The sequence below is a fragment of the Carex rostrata genome, chromosome 8, assembly GCF_964058835.1.
Source record: "Carex rostrata chromosome 8, lpCarRost1.2, whole genome shotgun sequence".
Lineage (NCBI taxonomy): Eukaryota > Viridiplantae > Streptophyta > Magnoliopsida > Poales > Cyperaceae > Carex > Carex rostrata.
The window spans coordinates 13,544,462-13,565,848 of record NC_135925.1 but is presented as its reverse complement, the minus strand read 5'-3'; the positions used below and the strand labels follow the sequence as shown (position 1 = coordinate 13,565,848).

Below are 21,387 nucleotides of genomic sequence, written 5' to 3'. Positions count from 1 at the left end.
CTCAAATTTATTTTTTCATTAAATAAATGTGCTGCTTACATATCTAAAATGCTTATGTGTTAAGAAGAAATAAGCGTAATGTCATGTTATAATAATAAAATTAAGTTAAATTAAGTTTATTTGATAACTTTAATGAGTTAAATAAATTAGTTTTAATAAATTATAATGTGTGTGTGTATATATATATTAATTTAATAAAAACGTTAAATTGTCCAGTCGCATACCGATTAATCGCTTGACGGTACTCCGTCCGTCCAACGACTGCATACTATTATTCACAACACTGATTAGAAGTCTAACCTCAGGGGTTACTAAAATGTTGAACTTTTTGAGTCATCACACGAGGTGCCGTACAGAAAAGTCCACAGTAACATCGACGAACTCACCTAATTCCAAGATTCTCGCGTTCAAACGCCCCTTTCCTTCGTCTCATACTCTCATTATAAATCTAACCCAGAATCAATCAAGATCAGAAAATGCTTGCGAGATAAGGATAGTTCGATAGATACATTATACATACCTTCGTCCATTCATACAGAGATCAACAGAGATTTGATAATACTCCGATCAAATCAATCTCCAATCTCCATCAATGGGATCATTAACGAAACCGTCGATTCCCCGACGGAGGCGATCAGATGCCACGGCCAAGCACGAAGCAGGAACAGAGAAGAACAAGGAGCCTGATAAGATCGGGGGGAAGAGGAGGCTCAGGCTGGTGAAGTACGAGGAGCTACCAGGTTTTTTGCAAGACAATGAGTTCATTAAAGATCACTACCGGTCGGAGTGGCCGGTGCACGAGGCGCTGCTCAGCGCCTTCTCCTGGCACAACGAGACTCTCAACGTCTGGACGTGAGTTCTACGCACAATTTTTGTTTTCCTTTTCTGATTTATTAATAGGTTGAGAAAATGTATGTGGTTAGAGATGATGGATGAATGCTGTTTGAATGGCTTACCTACGTTTTTTTCAAAGTCAGACGGACGCGGTTTGAATTATGCTGCCAGAAATTTTGGAATGGGGAGAGTTTTTACAATTGTTCTTAAATGGGGGTGTTAAAACTTAAAACAGAAGTAGGTGTTCAAAAGGACTAAAGGAGGAGAAAATCGAGCATTTCATTTTTATACTTTGGAATAGCGTGTGTTCTATTAGAAAGTAATTGCAACGAAAATTTGAGACTTTTCTTAAAATAATCACATTCATGCAGTACAAGGCAGGTTATTTTGCATCATGCATTTAGTACTTTGTTTCCGGAATTAAAAAAACTAAGAATATTGATTGAAAAACAGAACAACACATCTCGTTCGGAAATTAATAACGATATTGGATAATTCATTTACCATTCTATCATCTTTGTAATTAATTTCCATTTTTTGTTATTTTTTGTGCAAACAGACACTTGGGAGGATTTTTATTCTTTTTATGGCTAGCGGTGGCACGATGGAGCGAAGCGATAGAAGAAGTCAAGGCTGTGATAATGCCTGGTATCTCGAGGTACTAAGCTATACATGACATTATTTTTTAAATATCAATTAATTTGTCAACAAAATATTGATTAATTGAACTAATACCAGAAGTAATATCATTTCAAGCTGAGTTTCGCTGAATTCCCTTTTTGTTTGGTTTTTTCAGCTTTGTAGTGAAGTCCTTCAATGGGTCCACGAGTAGGAATCACACGGTAAGTTTTTTTTTTTTTTTAATGTTTTTTTATTGTATCTTTTACATTTTTTTTTGAAAGATGTGGGTGAATCCACCGATTTCCATTCAACAAGAAATCATACAAATCATTCGGTTTAGGTACCACCATTTTGGTACCACATATGCACAGACAAAATAGAAAAGTACCTACACAGACATGCTTTTACCTAAACAGACCCAAAATAGTAACATATACAACAAGTCTCACTCAAAATACAAAAAACACTAAATGAAAATAGTCATAGTAGTTCCCAATAAAACATATATCTTAACTTTTTACTATTTTTATAGTAAAAGTTAATCAATGTGTACATATCTTTTTATTACAAGTAGTTCGTCCTCATTTCGTGCATCGTAGGTTCTTGTACAAGTTGAGTATTTCTGATGTAGGAATTTAAATTATCAACTACCCATTGAATAGCATAAAGATGACAAAAACATACAAATTTAGATTTCTATATTACAACAAAATGAATTCCTACCATACACCACTAATGTTCTTGCTGTCGGATATTTGGATCATGCCATCTGCGTGATCTTAAATAAAAAATTCTTTAAATGTTTTTTTTTTTTCATTCTAAAACGAGTATATGACAGAAGAAGAAATAAATAAAAGTCAAACTTTACTATTTACACGTTGGGGTGCGTACCTGATATTGTAAATTTGCAACGCATCAGTCGTGTATCTATGACCAGCCCAACAGGATTATATGTCGCATAATTTCTATACGATTTGTGTAGCAACTCGTTAAAGTACGAGCTTCCCAATTAAACGGCAAAAGAATCCAGTAATTAAGTTATTCATCAATTATTTTTGAAAGAAATTATATGTAGGGAAATATAATAAGCATTAAAAATTGTCAGCTATATATTATGCGATATGATCAGTTGACCGAGTCAAAACAAAGACGACAGAAGACTTGTCTTTTTCACAAAATCTCAGTTCTAAGGCTTGATCAATTGCATATCTAAAATTTGATCGGACGGTGAAGAAGGAACCATTCATCTGCGTTATTATATTAAACTGGAGAGGTTTTCGTCCTTGGTCCAGCAAGAAGGCAAGAACCATATCCACATGCTTCCGTCGTGTAATAATTAATGCTAGTCTGCAAGACAACAAAAGACATGCTGAAACGACAAAAGAAAATTAAAAGCTTTGCTTTCATTTGGTCCTTTTTTATCGGAATGACTAATAAGGAGCGCTGTAAAGGTCTAATTCCCATTCCCTAACCTGACTGGGTGTCTGGGTCCGGATCCCTAAAAGTAATCTAATTTTTATATTTTGGATCGGACCGTCTAATTTGAATCTTTTTTTCTTTCGAGATTGCTTTGCAATTCGAATTCATATCTCAGATGTGATAAATTATATGGATTTGAATCGGATGGTCCCGATTTAAAACTCAAAGATTGAGTTACTTCGCTGTATCTGAATTTCCTGTGGGTAAAATTGAAACGGACAGTATCGTTCTTTTAACTTGGCACGAATCCTAAAGCATAAATAATACTGCCCCGCGCTATCCTGAATAGGCACCGACTGAGAGAGTAAATCTGGCCCGTCTGTTTCAATTGTCTTGAGGGAGGATGCGGATTCGTAAAGGTCGACGGTAGACTTAGAAATTTCCTGATGCTTCCGCTAGGTAATACGAAGAACGAAAATATTATTGCTTGTTTTTAGTCTTCATCAAACAGATACGAATTTTTCAGTTATTTAAATTTAATAACATTTTTTGTATTATAAAACAATTGAGTATTGTATTGGCTATGGTATCTGATTTGGCAATTGCCTGTTGAGAGTAAAGCCAGCAGAACTGTAGAGGACTTTACAAATTATATTCCATGCAATTCAAGGAGTCCGAAAAAATGTACTTGCTAAAAATAACGTTGTTTACTTGACAGGCTTTACCACTTTCCACGCAATCAATCTCCAGCGAGACTCTCAAAGCCTCTGTCAGTTCAGCCGTGCCTCAATGGCCAGTGCTAGTCTTCTTACTAGGTGCAATGAGCTGCTTATCAATCAGCTCCATCTCTCACCTCCTAGCTTGCCACTCGCGTCGGGTCAACCTCCTCTGCTGGCGCATGGACTACTCTGGCATCAGTCTCATGATCGTTGCCTCCTTCGTACCGCCTGTCTACTACGCCTTCATGTGCAACCCGACACTTCAAATAATCTACCTCTCATCTATCTCAATCCTTGGTGTCTTCACTGCTCTCTCACTCCTTGCCCCTTCTCTCTCCTCCCCTCAGTATCGACCGCTCCGTGCAACCCTGTTCTTGTGCATGGGGTTTTCAGGCATGGTTCCTGCTGCGCACGCACTGTGGATCAACTGGGACCACCCCACAGTCCACATGGCACTTGGTCTGGAGCTGCTTATGGCAGCAGCATATGCCACAGGAGCAGCAATTTATGCTAACAGAGTGCCCGAGAAATGGCAGCCGGGGGTGTTCGATCTGGTGGGCCACAGCCACCAGATATTTCATGTGTTTGTGCTTGCTGGTGCACTGATCCATTATATCGCTACAACTGTGCTCTTGCACTGGCGTGAGAATGGTGGGGCCGCAGCATCATGCAGTCTCCCAATAGTTCCAATGTAGTAATATTTTTTGTTCTGTGACTATTTTTCATGAGGAGGATTCAAATGCCTCCATTTTTTGTGCCTCCATCATGTCTCTATTTTTAAAAACTTTAATAACTCAAAATTTAAACCTTAAAATTCAAAACAAAACCGTTGGATATGAACTACATCATTTTATCTATGCACATATAAAAAATTATGACATTTCAATTTTGTTTTGATTGTATCTTGAGCTTGTAAAAATGTATACAAATATGAATAATTTCTAGACATTGATTTTTCAACTTGTTGATTCATATAAAAGCAAAATCAAAATGTAATAATTTTTTATGGACACATAGAGAAAATAACATAGATTATATCTAACGGTTTTATTTTGACGTTTGAGTTTTAAATTTTGAGTTATTTAAGTTTTTAAAAATGGAGGCACAATGGAGGCACAAAAAATGGAGGCATTTGAACCCTCCTCATTTTTCATTTATTAAAAAGAATCATTATTCTGTGGATGTTCTCCCCGGGTGGATCTCCTAAATTTATTCTCGGTGGCACGATTGGGAGGCTCAAATTATAAAATAAAAAATAAAAAAAATCCTAAAGAAACTAAAGGAAAAAGTTCTTATAAATTATAGCTTCTAAGCAGAATCCTTCACACTAAAGCTTCAGCTGTCCATAATCTATTCTGACAAGATAAAAATGCAAAGGTGACTTTGGATGGCACTATAAGGATCACTAAATTAAACCCTGTTACATAGCCTCTCCTTGAAGAAAAAAAACAATTATGAATAAATAACATGTAAATTTTCGAGCAGCTCCACCAAAATATTCCTCTGCCTAAAAAAATGACAAAAAGAAAGCAAGTCTGTTAGATGCATTTTGGTTTGTATGCCCAGCAATGGAAGTTAACTGTCAAGAGGCCTGAATCACTGCCCAAAAATATAAAGCAAAATCTTTCTAACACATCCCCATAGTTCAGGGCTTCTGAATTTTTTTATCCAAATGTCTATTACAGAAGGCATTTAACAAATGCAAGTAGCATAAACCTTATGTTTGTTATTGCAAATACAGGAAAACTTAAGTGTTATACTAGTGATATGATGATGCAAAGAAAACTGAGTGTTATCTATAACAAAAAAAAAAAAACACCTAAGAAACAGAAGCAAATATTACTTGGATAGAAGCATACTCTCACTAATCCTCATCGGCTGCATGTTCTAACAGATAATTTGCGGCCAATTGCTCATTTCTGTCACATGCCAAGAATGCCTCGAGCACGCGGGCCCGGTCAAAGCCCATTGATTCCAGCTGTCATAATCATATCCAAACAAATTTCGATAAGTTAAATTCTGCCAAAGTTGTACCAATTTGAGAGTATTACATACTGAAAACATGTTAGCACTAGTACTAGCATTATCTCACTTCAACACAAAAGTCAACAATAAAATAAACCTAAATATTGGAACAAATATTTAAAGATAAAAAGGAATAAAGAAACATGCATAGTACAAGCACTATAGTGGTTTGGTACCAAAATGTAGATAAAATGTAAGGAAAGGAAAATAATAGTAAACATACTCTAGCAATAGCCTCTTGCTCTTCAGGGGTTACATTTATAGAATGTGGCATCTCCTCCTCACCCAAATCAAATTGCTCCCTGAATTTATATGTGGTACAATTATTTTAGAACAATTAATAATACAAGAAAAAAAAAATTGAGGATGCAATTAAGGAAAAAACAAAACAGATCTCAAAGTTTGCTCTGCTTCATATTATTCTAGTGTACTGTGTTTGATATAGTATTGTCCATTTGTATAGCCAGGTACCGGCATGACTAGTTAAAACTGCATTGATGGGTTATATTTAACTGGTGGTTTGAAACTTACCCCTCACCGCCTTCACCGGGTTCATTTAACAGCTGAAGAAACTCAGCATGATTCTCCTGAATCATTCTAAGGAGCTGAGGATTCTGTTTGCTCAATTCTTGGAGCATTGGCTGCACCAAGTAGGAGAAAACAATTTAATTACAACAAGATTAATATCAATATAAGCATATATAATATTAAATTAAAAGAGGCAATATCTGACAAACCTGTAGAATTTGAGGATTTGCTTGGACCATCTCACGTAATGCTTGAAACTGCACCCAATAATCATTTAACACAAGTTAACAAAGGTATTAAATATTGTGCTGCACCTAACTTTGGGTTTCTTTGAACCAATATTAAATCATCAGTCTACTTAATTAAGGATCAATGTGACACTCAACTTTGCAAACATTAAAGATAAAACTGAGATGTGCATATTAAGTATTGGAATTCAAGAACAATAACAAGTGATGTATTCGAGTACACTAAATAAAAATAGATATAATATTTGCTATTGACCTGTTGATTATTCCTAAGAAACTCCAGAGTGCCCGCGTTACCACCTCCATCGGCTGGAGAACCACCCTTTTAGATGGACAATGAAAACAAAATAGCCATATTACATACAAGTAATGGCAGTAAGGCAAAATGGAAGGAAAAAAAAAAAAAGCAAACAAGAAGAGAAAATAATCAACTAATAATTTTACATACTTGAGGAAACATGTTAAGAGGCGCTGTATTTGGGAGTCCAGAAAGAGCCGATGCAGTGCTGTCAGGACTGTGGGCCCCCTGACCAGTTGGGACCGGTATGTCAGCTGTTGCTGGAATTCCCTAAAAGAACAAAAGGGATAAAATATTAAGTATCGAAAGCATTAATCACTTTGCAGGAGGGATTTAAGATCAATGGTCGTCGATCTTTTGTTTCATTAGACAACAAGCTATTGTGAATTCAGCTTTCCTAAAGTGGAGCATCAAGTTTCATGTCACAAGCAGAACAGAATCAATGAAATAATTAAGAGCTAAACAAAGCCTAGTGGATCAGTTGCACAATTGTGGATCAACCATTGATCCAGAGTTAAACAGTAGCAAATAAGTCCTAGTTCATAATTTGGAGGCTAATTAAGACTTAACTGAGTAGAATTAGAACCTTAATGGATATAAAAATGAAATGGTATTGGGCTCACGCATCTACACAATTACAATAAGCAAGCCTTATACACCGCATATATAACAGTTATTGGGTTTCGGTACAGTTAAACTGTAACCTGATTCCAAAATGTAGAAAAAAAAATTCAGTATTTCCCTTACAGAATAAAGGTACTCGACTGCACGCTCAGGGTTGTTATAGGCTGCACGAAGGGCCCGCAAGACAGTATCTCTATCCCAGCTGCCACCTCCCATCTCCATCAAATGACTCACCATTGGGTCAAGTTCACTACCTGCCACTACATTTGATGCAGCTTGACCATAAACATCTGAAGAAACCCTGTTTAAAGTTGTTCAATGTAGTTGAGCTTTTTGGGGAGGGAAGAAACGAATAGTTTACTGAGGCTTGTTTACTGCTTAAGGCCACCAATTGAGAGAATCGACTACTGCTGAACTCAATTCAATTTATAATTTAGTTTTTTTATCTTTTTATCATTCAATTTCACTCTTAATTTTAAAAACACCGAGCTCACCAACAATGCTCAAAAGTTCACAGATCTACAAATTATTGATGCTAACAAAAAAATGTTAGCAAATGTAAAAGACAACATGATAGATCTGAAATTTAATTGCTATAATGTACAAATAAAGTCAAGGAAGGTACACAGTAGCAGCTCCCTCAGGTTGTGGGGAAGGATTAGATGCTGCCCTGAAATAAATGGATATAAATAAAATGATGAGAAATAATAAAATGCTGCAAGTTAAAAAATATAAATTTATGGATTATGCACTTACGGGGCTTGAGGAGGTGCAGCCTCTTGAGGAACAGGTGGTTTTGTTGCAGGAGTCACTGAGGTCTAAAAATATAATTTATCGTTTTTATTAAAAATTAGTGGAGTTAGTATCTATAAATCCTCAGCATTACAAAGTAAACTGGCATGGCATCTTACCTGACCAGATGATCCACTTGAAGCTGAGGCTTTACTCTGTTTCAAGATGTATAAAAAAACAAAAATTAAATAGGAGATCTTTACAAAAAAAAAAAAAAACTTTTTTTGTGCATAACTCTCTAAAGTCAAATCGTCACCTATACCCTCGCAACACGTGTAAGAAAATTACATATGCCTCTCATCTGTAATTTTCTCAAAGATAACGCACAAACCTTATATAGTTAAAGATAAAGAACAAAATTGACTATTGGGTTGTCTAGAATATTTTTCAGGTTTTTGCAAAGATACACTGTTTCTTTGGGATTTCTATTTCTTTCAGCAGAACAATAATTGATATTTGAGCCTTAGAAAGTATCCATATAGCAAAGCCACATTAAAGAACTTAGGTTTGATATGAACTAAACTGTTTTGAATGCATTAATGTACCTTACTAAGCATGACGACAAGAAAACCATCCTCACTAACTTTGTTCTCTTCGAGGGTACTTTCGTCCTTTAACACCTTACCGTTGTGGATAAGAAGCTGCTGGCCCCATGGGTAGTTATCCTTCCCTTGCACATCCTCAATGTTCTTCTTTACCGCCATTATCTGACATTTAAGTTTCATCTAGTTACTAATATGAATCAAACATAAAAACAATTGCATCAGGTATACCCAGAAAGCACCCAAAATATCATGTTTAAAGCACATACTTTTCCTTTACTTTTCTTATGAAATAGTCCATATTAGTCTAACTTTATTTTAGAAAGGAGGTAATTTGAGTATTTCTAGAAGCAATGGGATATGCAATTTGGATCAAGCGAATATGGATGGCTCTGAGTTAGGTTAAGTCTTCAATTAATATCCACTTGGATATGCAGTAAAGTTTAAGCAGAGAGGTACTTACATTACCTAATTACTATGTAAACCAACAATCAAATTGATATAATTATTTTGAAGTTTTGGTTAAACCATACATACCAGAATACCAATTAATTATTTTAAAGAAAAAAATATATATATATATATTTGACACTGTTATAGCACTATTTTGAACTACCACAATGTACAGGAAAACCTGTTGCTATTTAGGAAGGTAGGGAGGTTCTCTCATTAAACACCCAAACCCCATCCAATCCATACGCACAGAGGAAACCCAATAGTTGGAAAAAGAGACTGAGATTGAGATTACTGTGTCGGATGGCTGAACCCGGATCTCGAAATGGGTTCCCTTAAGCGTCTTCACTGTGAGCTTCATGGCGTCTTCGATCGATGGGTCTCTCTTCTCTATTGTCTTGGAGGAGACGAAGGTACACGCAAAGGGAAAAACCCTAGAGAGAGAGCGCGAGGGAAAGGTATATTCGATTACCGAAAGGAAACGGAATCAATCATTTGGGAGATGTGGCTTGACGCTTGAGACATGTAACCTGGTTGCGTTGAGTCTTGGGCTTGTCAGGACTCAGGAGTCAGGACTCGGTTGTACGTGTCAGGTTTTGACAAAATTGTCAAGTAGTCCCTCAATTTTTTATATATTTTTTTATCATGACAATACACAGACAATAGTACAGTACAAAGCTCCGATGTGAGGTTGACAGTTCAGACTTCAGACGGAGACGGCCGGATTTAGTCTTATTAATGGTCAATGGTTGTGCATGGTTGTGGAGTAAATTTTTTAATTTATTTTTAAGGAGTTAAATAAAAAGTAAATTTCAAAGAGTAAGATTGTGTTATTTGAGTTAATCTGAATTAAGTTATTATATTTATCTAGGTGGAGTAACTTACTTCACATGTGGGTCCTGTGGTTAAGTAACATCATGTTACAATTTTCTTTCTCTTCATTAACTTATTCCATCAAACTCTAACTAAACATGATTATTTTAATCTACTTTAGTTTGAAGTAAGATTGAAAACAATGACTTTTTGTAATGATAAATTGATAATAATGACTTCAATCTTACAATTATTTTTGTTAGTCATTGTTTAGTCTAGTCTTCAATCTTACAATTATTAAGCTTTAATATTGTTAGTCATTGTTTTTCTATTTATATCTATAGATGACAATATCAGATATTTTTAAAGTGTTCCACAATTTATGTCATCGCGAATACAGAAAAATATATGCGCTAGTTAACATGTTGATAATTTAAATTATTAATTATTTGACAAGACTTATTAACTTGAACTGTGTAATGATAATAAATAGTCTTCAGTGATAATGCATCATCTTCAATAATAAGTACAACATGTATAAAAAATATATATATAATAATATAATAAAATAACGAAATTTTAACCCTTTTACATAAATAAAATCATTTATACCGTAATGATATGGATCCAAGTTCTATCCAAACCAACCTGGCTGCTCGATTCAAGAGGACCAGAACATACCAAGTGAGAGCAAATGACTTAAAATTGTAAGAGGATGAAATGTGTTATCTTACTTGTGATCCCAAGTGCATAACATGCGAGTAAGAAATTTTGCACTTCTTTGATCTTATCAATCAAAGCTAATTACACATTTGGATTGTGCTAGTATTAGTATAAAAATAGGATAATTAAAATTAGTAGATGAGAATAATTAGAAAATAGTAATTTTCAAATTAGTACAAAATAATGTTAATATAATGTTATTCGGATTAGTGGAAATATTTTATGGATTATAAATTTGAATTGGTATGGTATTTTCATTTTCTTTTGTTCTCTTTCTTCACACACGAGAATAGTCGTTGTTCCATTATTTACAAGGGTAGATCTACACTATGCTAAGGGGCCAGGAGCTAAGCCACCCCATGATTTTGAAATTAAATTGATTTTTTATTTCTTTGAAATTTTTATATAGTTCAGCTCACTCATAAAATGTTAGATGTATGTTTCTAGTTTAGTGATTAAGACTCTATTTTATTCTTGAAAGGTCTTGGGTTCAAATTCTACTAACAAAAAATTAATAATTATGTATTTTAAATTTCAGCCCTCCAAGCTAAATTTTCTAGTTCTGCCGCTGTTTACAAGAACATCGGATTAGTGTTGTTCTCAACTATTATGAATAGCAAATTTGTTGTTCATATTGCCACCAATCAAAAATAGTTGTGCTATTTCGAATAGTTGTTATTCTCAACGCATCCAATGTACCTATTTAAACGAAGAAAATATATATTTTTAGGGTTTTAAACGAAGAAAAATATATATTTTTAGCACAATCGGTGTATTACGCAGATTTATCTTCCTAAAGATATCCTATTCGACATTTTTATCTTCTTCATAGTACAATCGAGAGAATCACAGGAGTTAAAGCGCAGCGATTGGAAAAATGGGGTCAAGGTGCAAGTGGGTTTTGGCTGTTATCTGGGCAAGGATTCGAAGCATTCTTAAACCGCCGCGATGCCGATACAAGGTGGCTGGATATGACTCGCAGAATTATGCGAGAAATTTCGATGATGGAACATGGAGAGAAGAGGAACATTTAATCGAAATTAGATTGGTTCGTGAGTTCAGATTTCAACAAAGAAGTGATTGGGAGGAAAGAAGTCAATGAATTATATAGGTTTGTGTGGGAAACAAATAGACTTGAAATATTTGATTTGTAGAGAGTAGAGACAGTGTTGTTAGAATTATATGATTTTGATTTTTCTAACTTTTCTTATCAGTGTTGTTGGAATATTTGATTTGCAGAGACAGTGTTGTTGGAATATTTGATCTTATATATTAGTATATTTTAAATGGTGCTAAGCTATTTTATAATTTTAAAATTTTAATCATGTATATTAAAATTTAATTTTATTTTAAAAATTTTAAGCATTTTATATAGTTCAGTTCTCTTCAATAAATATCAAATATTTGCTTGTTGTCTAGTAGCTAAAACTATATTTTGTAGTTAAGATAGTATGAATTTAGATCCCCTCACCACATTTTGCAACTTAGGTTTAGCCCTCCATCATAAATTTCTAATTCCGCCCCTTTTTTTCAGATATTAACAGAGTTGTTCAATCCTACACGAACAAAAAGGAAGCCAAGTATAACAAATGTTAGAAAATTATATATCATGTGATATAAATGTGTACTGTGATAAGAATCACGAGAAATGTATGATCACAGCATGTGTACACTTGGTCACGACATATTAGTCACGTGTATAACTATTTTTTCAAACTTTATATTAGTTCAAGTGAAAAAAAAATCAAAAAGTCAAAAATAAGAAAAAAAAATGTAAATAACTGTAAAATAAAGAAATAACGTTGAAAAAAAATTATGTATTAAAAATTAAATTTATTGTTTAAAATTTGAATTGTTATTTAAAATAAATAACAACATTTTTTTTTGTTATATTGATCACATGCAGTGATACTTGATCACATTTTGTGATGTGTTATAACTAGATCAGTTCGTGCATGTGTTGTGTCGTCTCTTTTTTGAAAAATAGTTACAATACGCAAATAATCACAACGTGGCTTTTTTATATCCATGAATCAACCGAATGTGATCTAAGACCATTTAGAATTTCTTTATTCCAATTTAAAAGATAAATATCCAATTGATGCACTATGTTTTATCATGATCATGTATTTAAGACTTTTACAAATTACAACGTATATAAACAGTAGGCATAACGGTGAGAAATACATAATAGCGTATTGGTCAATTTATGTTCTCTATATGTGAATGTTCTCGCTTTCATTTGTCATCAATCGAGTGCGTATCCTCTGAGATATCTCATATATATTTTGCGTGAATTCAGCTAGTATAACATTAGTGAATTTGACAAGGGGATCCCATCTCCCCAATGTTATTTGTTATAGCGGTGGACGTGCTACAAATGATGGTAGGTGGGTAACGTGGGTTAAATAGAATGCTCACAGCACCAATCTCTTCAAAATTGGAGGAGTCGGTATTGGCATTGCAATACGCAGATGACACAGTATTTATTTGTAATGCGGACCAACAATCTTTGATTCACTTCAAACTCATGTTGAGACTGTTCTCAGGAATATCGGGCTTGCAAATTAACTTCTCAAAAAGCATGATGGTCCCATTCAACATGACAGATGTTCAGATAAGGGAAGCTGTCATGATCTTGGGATATAAAAGAGAGAAGTTACCAATCCTTTACTTGGGAATGCCTCTTTCAATTACAACACCTAAAAGGAGTGACTTCTTGCCTCTAATCAAAAAATTCAAAAAAAGATTACAAGGATGGAAGTCTAAAATTCTGACTAAAGGTGGATGGGTTCAATTGGCGAGATCAGTCCTTTCAGCATTACCAATTTACTACATGGCAAGCTATAAACTGCCATGTTGGGTTATGAGAGGATTGATAATATTAGACGAGGATTTATTTGGGAGAAATACACGGGTAACACCAAGGGATTATCATTAATCAATTGGAAGGTGATATGTGTACCAAGAGAATGGGGATGTATGGGCTTGTCAGACATACAACTCCAGAACATCTCCCTCTTGTTGCGGTGGTGATGGCGCCCAAATACTCAACCGATGGCTCTCTGGACCGATACTGTGCTCAGAATCAGAGTCTCATTCCAAGGGGGGAGGTACAGATGGAATTCAGGAGGCTCCTATTTCTATAAGGGGCTGATCAGACTTCTACCCCTATTTAATTGGTCCTGCATAATACAGGGTACATCGCTGCAATGGAGATGGCACAGTGGGGGTTCATATTCTGCCAAGTCAATTTACCAGGTCATCAAGACTGGTGGTAAAACAAGATGGATGTTTCTGGAAGTTTGGCAGGCCAAGATACCAACAACGGTAAGGATCTTCCTATATCTTGTCACACCTCGAGACAACCTGCCACGTATTTCTACGTAAGGCGTATTTACATCACATACATTATCAATAACAAAATCAAACAAGCCACTTAATTGAATATCAAAACGAGTTTATAACATAGAAATGATCAAAACGGACATGGCTAGTAAACCAACTACTGTCATGCCTGTTCAATGTATCAATTTTTCAAGTACAAAAGTAAAAAACAAATCGTGGCTATCTGTATTCTTCTGCTTGACCTCACTCGAGCCCTTCTTCTTCATTACCTGGAACCCACATAAAAGTGGAACGGGTGAGAGATCGAACCTTCTCTCAGTGCATGATTTAGTTCCAGCCCGGGGATTTGTAAAATCATTATTTTACTAAACTACTTTAATCATTCAACAATAATAAAGATATATCCTACTATGCAATTCTATCATGAATGCAACATTTATAAATTTAAAAACCATCCTACTAATCCAATATGCATATTTGACAATCATAATGTAACTATACTATCCTCATGCAATTATGCTTATGAATGTACCATACATCATAACATAAAACCATTTCCACTTTCATAACCAATAACTCACTGACCATCACTTTGCTTGTGATGCGTTAATTCACTGACCACCACTTTGCTTGTGATGCGTTAGTTCACTGACCATCCATCAACTGTGGATACGTTATTTTATCTTAATTCACTGACCACCACTTTCCTTGTGATGTGTTAATTCACTGACCACCACTTTGCTTGTGATGCATTAATTCACTGACCGCCCATCAACTGTGGATGCGTTATCTTGCACTTTTACCCTGCTAGCAGTTATCATTGACCATCACTTTGTTTGTGATGCGTTAATTCACTGACCATCCATCAACCATGGATGCGTTATCTTATCTTAATTCACTGACCACCACTTTGTTTGTGATGCGTTAATTCACTGACCATCCATCAACCGTGGATGCATTATCTTATCTTAATTTACTGACCACCACTTTGTTTGTGATGCGTTAATTCACTGACCATCCATCAACCGTGAATGCGTCATCTTATCATTTATTCCTTGAGTTTTTGGGTCTAGGAGAGGATGGGGCTCGGATCTGAGGTGGAGGCTGCTGTGACGGCTTGGGGGTAGAGAAGAAGGGGTCTCGGTTTGGGGAAGGTGGCTGCGGTGGTGGCCGAGGATAGGGGTGTTCAAACGGTCGGTTCAGTTTAAACCGAACTAAAATAACCAAACCGAACTTAAAACTGAAGTTTGAAAATCCAACCGAACTGACCGAACTAAAATAGCAAATCGAATTAAAACCGAACCATTTAAACCGATTTAAACTTCGGTTTGATCGGTTGAACCGAATTTTCTCAAAAATCAAAACTCAATATACCTATACATTCATAATTTTAGTTTGATCGGTTGAACCGAGAATTAATGAACCAAAATAATACTCGAAGTCTAGACCTATCAATAAAATCGGTCGGTTCAGTTTAATCGGTTTTGAGAAATCAAAACCGAACTATTTAAACCGATCTAAGTCACAAAATCAACCGAACCGAACCGAACCAATTCAACCGAACAATCAAATCATTTAAACCGAATCTTACCGATTCGGTTCAAAATCAAATAAACCGAACCATTTGAACACCCCTAGCCAAGGAGGTGGCGGCCTAGAGGTTGAGGAAGGCGCGGGTGATTGCGGCAGCCTAACGGCCGAAAGAGAGAAAGAGGGAGTGGCAGCTAGGGCAAGGGAAAAGAGAGAGGGGGGCTTTATATAGGGTAGGGTTAGGTTTAGAAGAGGATTTGTGATCTTTGGGCTTGGGTTTAGTGGGCCACCATATTGTAAATTCGGATTTGGGTCCATGATATAATTTTGTTTTAATGTTTGTCTTCAAAGATTGAAATAACTGAAATTATAGGTTAGAAATTTGGAAAAAGTTAAAACATAAGAGTCATAGGTTTTTCTGTTACAGTTCTAACGCAACTGGTTTCATCTTAATCGGAATTTCCAGTGAAGAAGAATTAAGAAAATAGTCGACAGGGGTCTGCAGTTCCAGAACAGCATTGTTTACTGACTTTGGAAATCTATGGAGAATTTTACGTTCAGAATTTGGGATAAGTTTCTAAACGAATGTTGTAGATCTTGAGGTTAGGTTTTCAGGTATTAAATTTCATTTAGATCCGAATTGAATGATAAATGATTAGAATACTAACAGCTGTTTGTCTGAAATTTAGAAGTCTCCTAAATTTTATTCTATTGTGCTTATGAAATTTTAATTTGACTATAAAATTTTATTACCTAAATTACGCGGCGTTACATATCTATTCCTACAAGATAGAATTCTGACGAGAGAGGTGCTGCAACAACGGAACATACCATGCCAGCAACAGTGTCCTCTATGTCCTGATTGCCCCTTGGAGACGACCCAACTCCTATTGTTCGAGTGCAGCTATGCTAGAGCAGTTTGGAGGAAGGTGGCGTCAACGGTGGGGATAAATCTCCTCATAATCTGACGAGAGACAACAACCACCTGATGTGACTCTATGGCATTTCTAAAAAATCAAGGGGATCAAGGCTTATCCGCCATTTGGTTCATGTGTGTATGTTGGAATCTGTGGTTACAAAGGAATAATTTCATATTTAGGGGGTTACTGGTACCACCGGAGTTACTGGCATATCAGGTAATTCAACCGGGCTGGCTGTGGTATAGATTATGTTGAGGGGGGATTAGACTGGGATTAATTTCCAATAGTTAGAGGGATTATTTTGTAAAGTTTTATCACCTGATGTTGTGTGGAGACTGTACGGACTTTATTCTATTTAATAAAATTTCAGGTTGGCAGCCGCTGCTAACCACTCACAAAAAAAAATATTAGTGTCATTTCAGTCTATGTAATACTAACTCTAAAATCTATTGAATGGACTTCAAACATTGAATCAAAACCGTTCAAACCGATATACTTCATTAGTTGTGTGTTATATGCAAAATTTATAATTTTCAAATTTATTTAGTATCAAGTCAAGCGGTCAAGTGTGTGAGTTTTAACGTTAATTTTAATGCATTCATTTTTCAACATTTTTACCGCTTGATTTGACACTAAAATAACTCGAAAATATAAAAAAAAATTACATGCAAACGCATCACTCGTAATGTAAATCTGGTTTGAACGGTTTGGATTAGTCATTTGAAGTCTATTCAATCAATTTTGAAGTTAGTGTCATATAACACCGATGTCATACTAGTCGAACTCATTTTGCGTGACTGACGTGTCTGGTGACTATTCGAGATAGCGCAAGAGCTAGTGTTATTTGAACTTTGAGATTCATGTAGAATGTATTTGGACAGTTGAGTTTTTTTAGTAAGTCACGTAAAATATACCGAAATTTTTATTAATATACCACTGTAAAAAAAAAACCACAAATTATGGGAAATTCGAAAAATATCAGGGCCTCCAATTCAATATGCGACTTCATTCTTGGAGGGGTGCAGATTAAATTGGAGGCCCCCCAAAAATCTTAATATCAGTATATTACAGTGCATTTTTGGATTTTTGGAGGGTCTCCAATTTAATATGCGTTCCTCTAAGAATGAAATCCCATATTGAATTGAAGGCTATGGTATTTTTCAAATTTTCTAATTTCAATGATGTTTTTTTTTTAAATGGTATTAATAAGAATTTCGGCAAAATACGAGATATCTCATGCGAATTCCCATCGATCGATGCGCAATCGTAAGCTGGTTTTTTAATTGACGCTAAGTACTATAGATTGCTGTAAATAATACAAGCACAATTTAATAATCAACGAAATAAGAGAGGAACTGTCAAAAAAAAAAGAGATTAATAAATTCTGTCAATTTATTAAAGACTTGTTAATTATTTGTATCAGATATATATGATCAAGAGGAGAGCGCTCAAAGGGCTCTTTGCAGGAAAATTAAAACCGAGCTCCACGGCCCGCTCAATTTCCAAGGAATAAAATTTAAAGCCCCAAATTTCATCCATCAATTTACTCAAAACTTGCCTATGGAAATTACGTACGAATGTGCAATAATTTTTTTATTAGTTTCCAATCAAACAGTATATACATGTGCGCATCTTTTAATTTTTTTTTTTTATAAATTACGAACTTAGTCTATCTTGAAAAGATGCAAGTTTAATTTAAAAAATATCTTCTGAAAATATTAATGTTCTAGTTTATTATTCATTAATTTTTCAGATATCGAACCAGATGCATACTAGAGTATGAATGGGGTCCAATGACTTTTATTTTATTTTATTTGCAAAATTTGTACGTTCATACATAATTTTTATATAATTTAGACTAAAATACTATGAATATAATTCATATTAAAATTGATCTCTAAATTTAATGAAAATGACAACAAATATAAAAAAAGAATAATTATACTAATCCCCTCACCCCTGTCCCCCCTATTTCCCTGCACCCTCTCTCCTCAATATTAACTTCCTTAACAACCATTTATCCTCCCATTTATTCCGCTAATAATTTTTATTTATCCCCGCATTAAATTAGACTGTCATTTAATAACAACCTCTGCATTAATTATGCTGTCATCTAATAACAATTCCCGCATTAATTATACTGTCTTAAAATAACAATTCATGCATTAATTGTACTCTCCTTTAATAACAATTCCCGCTAACATATAAAATATTTATCCATGTAATATCTTCATTCTATTATTAAGCACGTTTGGTGTCCGATCCGCCAACGACTACGATTAAAAGCTCAAATTTTAGATTTAATCTCAGCTCTCCAATCACATAATCTATCTTCTTTTGATTAAATGCATCTAAATTGGGTATAGAAGTATAAATTTAACTAAAAATATACTCGCCACACGTACCGTCACACAAAAAATTATATTGTCAGATTTAATTTTAATTGTAATGCACTGTTTCCTTATTTATTTATTTCCCTATTTCTCTCTCTAATTTTACGACTTCATCTATATAATTTATGTTTCTTTCTTTCCCTATATATTTCTCTCTCCAATCAAAACACCTTCCGATGGCAATGAAAATCAAGATTTTGTTCACTTCCTTATTTGTATTTTTTTGGTTTCTATAGATACTAATACGAGATTAAATCCATAATATGTGAGTAGAAGGAGAAACCCTAAAGATTTATTAAGAGGGGTGATGGCTGCCGTTGAAAAACTCGAAGCATCGATCTATGATTTCAATATACGAACGATCAATCTATTGACAAAGAAGGCTCTAGAGGTACACATATCAGATCATTCAACTGAAAGAGAGGCAAAGAAGGCTCTAGAGGTAAGTGAAACTCATATAATAATATTGTTTGTTTAGTATAAATTAACAATTTGTGTTAACACTGTCAAATTAGTGTAACTAATCTACAAAAGCTGAAGAAATATAAAATTAGTCTAACAAAGTGATGTGGGTACTGGGTACACATCATCTTTTAAAGTTATCCATGAGAACCATCGTACCTATGCATCAGCTGCTGATATAATCATTTTTGTGAATCACTGCACATGCTAACTAAATTGCCAAAAAAAGTTAACTGGATAGAATTGTATTTAATTATTTGCTTTCATAGTTTGATATGCAAGAGAGTGTATGGTGAGACTTGGAGGAAGAAAAGATTCCCGCAGCATCTGCCACGAGAACCAACTGGCTGGATTCCTTGAAGAAGTACGACCCCTGTGTTTGTCGACATCGACAGATCTCATTCCGACATGTACGTCATGGTGGTCCCCAGGTTTTAAGTTTCCCTAACTGCTTAATTTTTGTGGAATTGTAATATGCTGACGTCATTGTAAGTTGACATCTTGATTTTGTTAGGTTTCTAAAGTTAGTTAATGATACATTGGATGACCTAATCGCAGTATTTGCAAGGTGAGATGCTCTCATTTTACATGTTAAGTTTGTATGAGTAACTTGTATGCGGGGTTTTCATTCTTTGAGTTTCTGTAAAAAAAATGAGTAACTCGCATGATTAATATGTTATGATATTTTTATTAGCACAAATGTTGTCTACTATTGCAGCAAAGCAGAGAGCATAATCGATAAAGTTAAAAGAAATGCAAAAAGATAATATGATATTAACTCAAAATGAGATGTACATAAAGAAAACCCCACATCTTGCATCATAATCAAGTTTGTGCAACCTATAATCTGATATCTAAATCTGCCTTGTTTTATCTTTCTTTTAAACATTGGCATGGGCAAAGCCAAAGCTTGTCAAAATACTGTACGTACTGGTACACTCCTACCAAACTGGTTACCAGAAACAGAAAGTGAATATGCATACTTTTAGATCTCCTGGGCTGTGAATGGACAAACACATGAATTGGTTGGTATTTGTTTCACACATCAAGGGACTGTAGTAGAAATGGTGTCTAAAAAAGTTCAAGCAATTAGTTCTATGTTGTGCTCTGGTTTTAATAGGTGAGATGATCAGTATTAGGGAGTGCCAACTTAGACTTATCTTTTTCTACACTTAGATCATTTAATTCTTTTTCATTTGTCTTTTAATTTTTCTCAGCATTGTATAATATAAATTAATATTTATTTGTCTTTAATAATTAATTTTTTTTGTTCGAATCATTGTATTTATATACTGCAGTTCTGGTAATTGATTATTTAATTATTTCTGAGATGCTGCATCATTGTATTCATATAATCTATTTAGTTGTTGTAATTTTTATCATTTTAGATAAGTTTATTGTTGTTGTAATTTTTAGTTGTATGAATTATTTTAATCGTCTTTGTTTGCTGTAATTTTTAGTTATCAACTGTCTTTATAAACTATTTAATGATCTTTGTTTGTTGTAATTTTTAATTATCAACTGTCAAGTTTAATTATTTACACTAATTTTATTTATCATAATTTGCATTTATGTATTTTATAGAATAGGATTTGCTCATGTGTTAATATTCAATATTTTATTTATTTTTATTTGTTACTATAATTTGTGAAACTCAACAACATTTTATTGAGTTTTGAGTTTTGGTTGATGTACTATAATATAATCGCATAAGAGTCATTTTTTTACTATTTTTTATTTTAATAATTGTTCACTTGCCATATTTTAATTATTGAACTGTTGAACACATTTAGAATAAGATTAGAAGAGTGATCATTTTTTAATTCCATAATCATCTTTTCTTCCCCTATTCCTTATCGTGCTGAACAGATCCTATATATGTAAATTCTTAGTTTCCTATTTGACAATATTGAATTAGAAAAAATAGAACGATTTTTTTTTCGAGTTCTCTTATAATATTGTCCCCGTTGCAACGCACGGGCACGATACTAGTAAAGTATTTATTCATGTAAGATAAAATACTTATCCATATAACATAAATTATTTATCATTATGCATGAGAAGTATTTATCATTGATGTTTTACTAAAAGTTGC

The 21,387-nt window shown here is 34.3% G+C and overlaps 2 protein-coding genes across 4 annotated transcripts; one reads left to right on the top strand and one right to left on the bottom strand.

Moving 5' to 3' along the window:
* The first annotated feature begins 439 nt into the window (after positions 1 to 439).
* On the top strand, positions 440 to 4,319 carry LOC144557833 (heptahelical transmembrane protein ADIPOR2-like). The gene is made up of 4 exons (XM_078306446.1): positions 440 to 852; positions 1,394 to 1,492; positions 1,631 to 1,676; positions 3,593 to 4,319. Exons 1-4 carry the CDS (start codon positions 593 to 595, stop codon positions 4,286 to 4,288), a joined length of 1,101 nt encoding a protein of 366 aa, XP_078162572.1. The 5' UTR covers positions 440 to 592; the 3' UTR covers positions 4,289 to 4,319.
* Positions 4,320 to 4,872: 553 nt separating this feature from the next.
* On the bottom strand, positions 4,873 to 9,634 carry LOC144557834 (ubiquitin receptor RAD23b-like). 3 transcript variants are annotated; one of them, XM_078306447.1, is made up of 13 exons: positions 9,399 to 9,634; positions 8,654 to 8,815; positions 8,228 to 8,263; positions 8,073 to 8,134; positions 7,942 to 7,986; positions 7,440 to 7,617; positions 6,843 to 6,962; positions 6,651 to 6,716; positions 6,356 to 6,403; positions 6,150 to 6,259; positions 5,842 to 5,920; positions 5,437 to 5,571; positions 4,873 to 5,100 (listed from the first exon to the last, which is right to left on the bottom strand). In XM_078306447.1, exons 1-12 carry the CDS (start codon positions 9,462 to 9,464, stop codon positions 5,458 to 5,460), a joined length of 1,086 nt encoding a protein of 361 aa, XP_078162573.1. In that variant the 5' UTR covers positions 9,465 to 9,634; the 3' UTR covers positions 4,873 to 5,100; positions 5,437 to 5,457. The 3 variants fall into 3 exon arrangements, with proteins under 3 accessions (XP_078162573.1, XP_078162574.1, XP_078162575.1); XM_078306448.1 differs by having other exon boundaries at positions 5,453 to 5,571; XM_078306449.1 differs by lacking the exon at positions 8,228 to 8,263 and having other exon boundaries at positions 9,399 to 9,602.
* Between the last annotated feature and the right edge of the window lie 11,753 nt (positions 9,635 to 21,387).

Coding starts and splice junctions, on each gene's coding strand:
- LOC144557833 (XM_078306446.1), top strand. CDS start 593: ATGGGATCATTAACGAAACCGTCGATTCCCCGACGGAGGCGATCAGAT. Junction 853..1,393: donor GAGACTCTCAACGTCTGGAC/GTGAGTTCTACG, acceptor TTGTGCAAACAG/ACACTTGGGAGGATTTTTAT. Junction 1,677..3,592: donor CCACGAGTAGGAATCACACG/GTAAGTTTTTTT, acceptor TTTACTTGACAG/GCTTTACCACTTTCCACGCA.
- LOC144557834 (XM_078306447.1), bottom strand. CDS start 9,464: ATGAAGCTCACAGTGAAGACGCTTAAGGGAACCCATTTCGAGATCCGG. Junction 6,404..6,650: donor TTCTTAGGAATAATCAACAG/GTCAATAGCAAA, acceptor TATTGGGTGCAG/TTTCAAGCATTACGTGAGAT. Junction 6,260..6,355: donor CAAATCCTCAAATTCTACAG/GTTTGTCAGATA, acceptor TACTTGGTGCAG/CCAATGCTCCAAGAATTGAG.